General features: G+C 37.3%; 1 protein-coding gene across 1 annotated transcript; it reads left to right on the top strand.

Annotated features, from left to right (window-relative positions):
• Positions 1-953: 953 nt before the first annotated feature.
• LOC132565604 (sex peptide receptor-like) lies at positions 954-2,114 on the top strand. Its single transcript, XM_060230250.1, has one exon. The coding sequence runs from the start codon at positions 954-956 to the stop codon at positions 2,112-2,114; it is 1,161 nt and encodes a 386-aa protein (XP_060086233.1).
• The last annotated feature ends 554 nt before the right edge of the window (positions 2,115-2,668 follow it).

The raw sequence follows: 2,668 nt of genomic DNA, 5'->3' as shown, positions 1-2,668 counted from the left end.
GGGTTATAATTAAACTTTGATTATCTCCTCGTAAATGAACATAGGTTACGATGAAATCTTGTTACAAATTTATCTGGGGCCCGTATACTAGTTTGTGAATTTAAACAGTTGTGCTGTAGTGTTTAACGGGTCGATATCTGAATGTTTGTCTCGTCAATGCTATTTTATTTCAATATCTACAGCGAAACTACAAGGTCTGTGATTACGGTAAAGTATTTTCCGCAATTTTCTGACAAGAATTTTACACTTTTGTATCAAGAGCTCGGAGTCTGGATTTTTTTTCCTTTATTATTTCAATTTGTTTTTCATTCTAATACTTCCATACGATGCTTTAATAAACAAAGTAATATAATCTGCTGGGTAGACTACATCCTTTGCAGTGTAATAGGATTACCAAGCGGGTGAGCTAAATAACAGTTAATGTTATAGTATCTTGTCTTCATCATATTATAGTGTACTAATTCATGCTGTTTCATCGAAATTTGGCGTGTCATTAAATTCTGAAGTGTATTTATACTCTTTTGTATCATTCAACTGTGATATATGACGAAATTGTGATGTAACATGAAATTGAGATGTATCATTGAGTTGTAATGTATCAATACAACAAAAGTGGGATGTATCATGCAAATGTGATATATCATTGAACTGTGATGTATCATATAAATGAGAAATGAAATTGATAAAAATCAAAAACACATTAACGATTAACATCCTTTTTAAATGTAGCTTTTGTTAATCTTCGAAACACGCTTCACAGCATGTAAGGCGTCTGATTTTTTTGTCAGTAATGAAATTTTATACATGATGACGTTCATCTTACTCAATCAAATCAACATAATTTGCCTATCACTCATCACTCGTTGAAATGCATTCTCTATTACTTGACTTCACCTTCCTAAAGCATATTTTGTTATTATTTTCAGCTGCCGTTTCATCATCCAAGTTACAAAATGGCGGAAGGAACGGAAATGGTGAACAATTCGTTCGAAAATGTGACAGTAGATATAGCGCCATATGTTCTTGACCTGACAAATTCGTTCCCGATACGCTACGCGGTTCCGCTTTTAGGATACTTTTCACCTGTACTAATCTTCATCACCTTGGTGACAAATACTCTCGTAGTCATTGTTTTACTGAAGAAAAATATGCGCTCTCCAACAAATACAATACTAGCAGGGATGGCTTTATCGGATATGTTTACAGGGTTATTTCCCTTGCCTGTTTTCCTGTACTTTTTTGGCATGGACCATTACAAGGAATACATCCCCTATAACTGGTGCTACACATACAGATTTATGTCGGAACTGATCCCTACAATATTCCATACCGCTTCGATCTGGCTCACTATGGCGTTAGCAATTCAAAGGTATATCTACATTTGTCATAGTTTCCAGGCCCGGAAATGGTGCACAATCACCAACGTTCTTTATGGCACATTAGCAATCTACATCATAGCTATTCTTAGTCAGATATCACGGTTCTTCGATTCTTTCTATATACCGGTAGAAATCATGTCACGAATGCATGAGAACGAGACGATGACCGCGTGTGTTCAAGAATTAAGGCCATGGGTGCAGGCTCACATTGATTTGTATTATAACGTATACTATTGGTTCAGAGTGATTTGTATACATCTTATTCCGTGTGCTTTCCTGGTGGTTCTCAATGCTCTGCTTATCTCAGCCATGCGAACTGCACAGTTGCGTCGAATGCAGTTGCTAAAACAAAATAAAAAGAGTGAGAGCAAGAAATTAAAAGACAGTAACTGTACCACGCTAATGTTGGTGGCTGTGGTGGGACTATTCCTGCTGGTTGAACTTCCGCTAGGAATAATCATGATAGTTTACTTGATAGACAATACATTTGAACTCAACATATTTTCCATGGCTGACACATATGGGATCATGAACTTGATATCTAATTTCTTCATCTTGTTGAGTTACCCATTGAACTTTTTCATTTACTGCGGAATGTCTAGACAGTTTCGTGAAACCTTCAAAAGGATGTTCACGGGAGCTCCCATGCCCATTGACCGAGACTGTTCACAATATATGACACTGCCAACAGAAAACGGCAAGACAGCGCTGACCGCGGATGAAACCGCACTATAGGATACATTTGTTGTACTCCGTCAATAGCATCGTTGACTGTTGTCACGATATATCCGGCTTGCCGTGTCGTCGATCCATTGTTACTTGCCGTTTTTCCGCTTCCTTAATTCTGTTCGCCATTAGCAAACACAGCTTAACGGCAACATGAACGTAGGCTTCGGTATGTTTGACATGGCAACACAAATCATATCACGGTTTCCTTGTTGGATGTCGACGTTACTTAAACTTAAGTGTTCCAAGAGAGAATATTGGACGCATAGTGGTGTTAACATTAATTTAAAATGGTTTCTAACACAAGGTTAAAATGCCTACGACGTTGTAATAAATGAATAGAAAATGAGTTAGACTAAGAATGCCTGAATGGTTTCTTATCAGGACGGAGGATCGATTTTTTTCGGAACAATTGAGAGGAAAAATGTCTAAGTGCATCCCCGGAAGTTACATTGTACTTCGACATCTTGCATTCAAACATGTATGTACTTGTGCAAGTTGAGTTACGCTTATAGAAATGCAGGTGCATCTCGGAACTTACTTTATAGTTAATATTGTAAATC

Source organism: Ylistrum balloti, unplaced genomic scaffold (assembly GCF_031769215.1).
Source record: "Ylistrum balloti isolate Yb309-2 unplaced genomic scaffold, AGI_CSIRO_Ybal_v1 Utg369726, whole genome shotgun sequence".
In the NCBI taxonomy this organism is placed as follows: domain Eukaryota; kingdom Metazoa; phylum Mollusca; class Bivalvia; order Pectinida; family Pectinidae; genus Ylistrum; species Ylistrum balloti.
The sequence above is the reverse complement of the archived record's forward strand: the minus strand, read 5'-3'. Positions and strand labels throughout refer to the sequence as shown.

Excerpts from the sequence above, each read along its gene's own strand:
- LOC132565604 (XM_060230250.1), top strand. The coding sequence starts at position 954 with ATGGCGGAAGGAACGGAAATGGTGAACAATTCGTTCGAAAATGTGACA.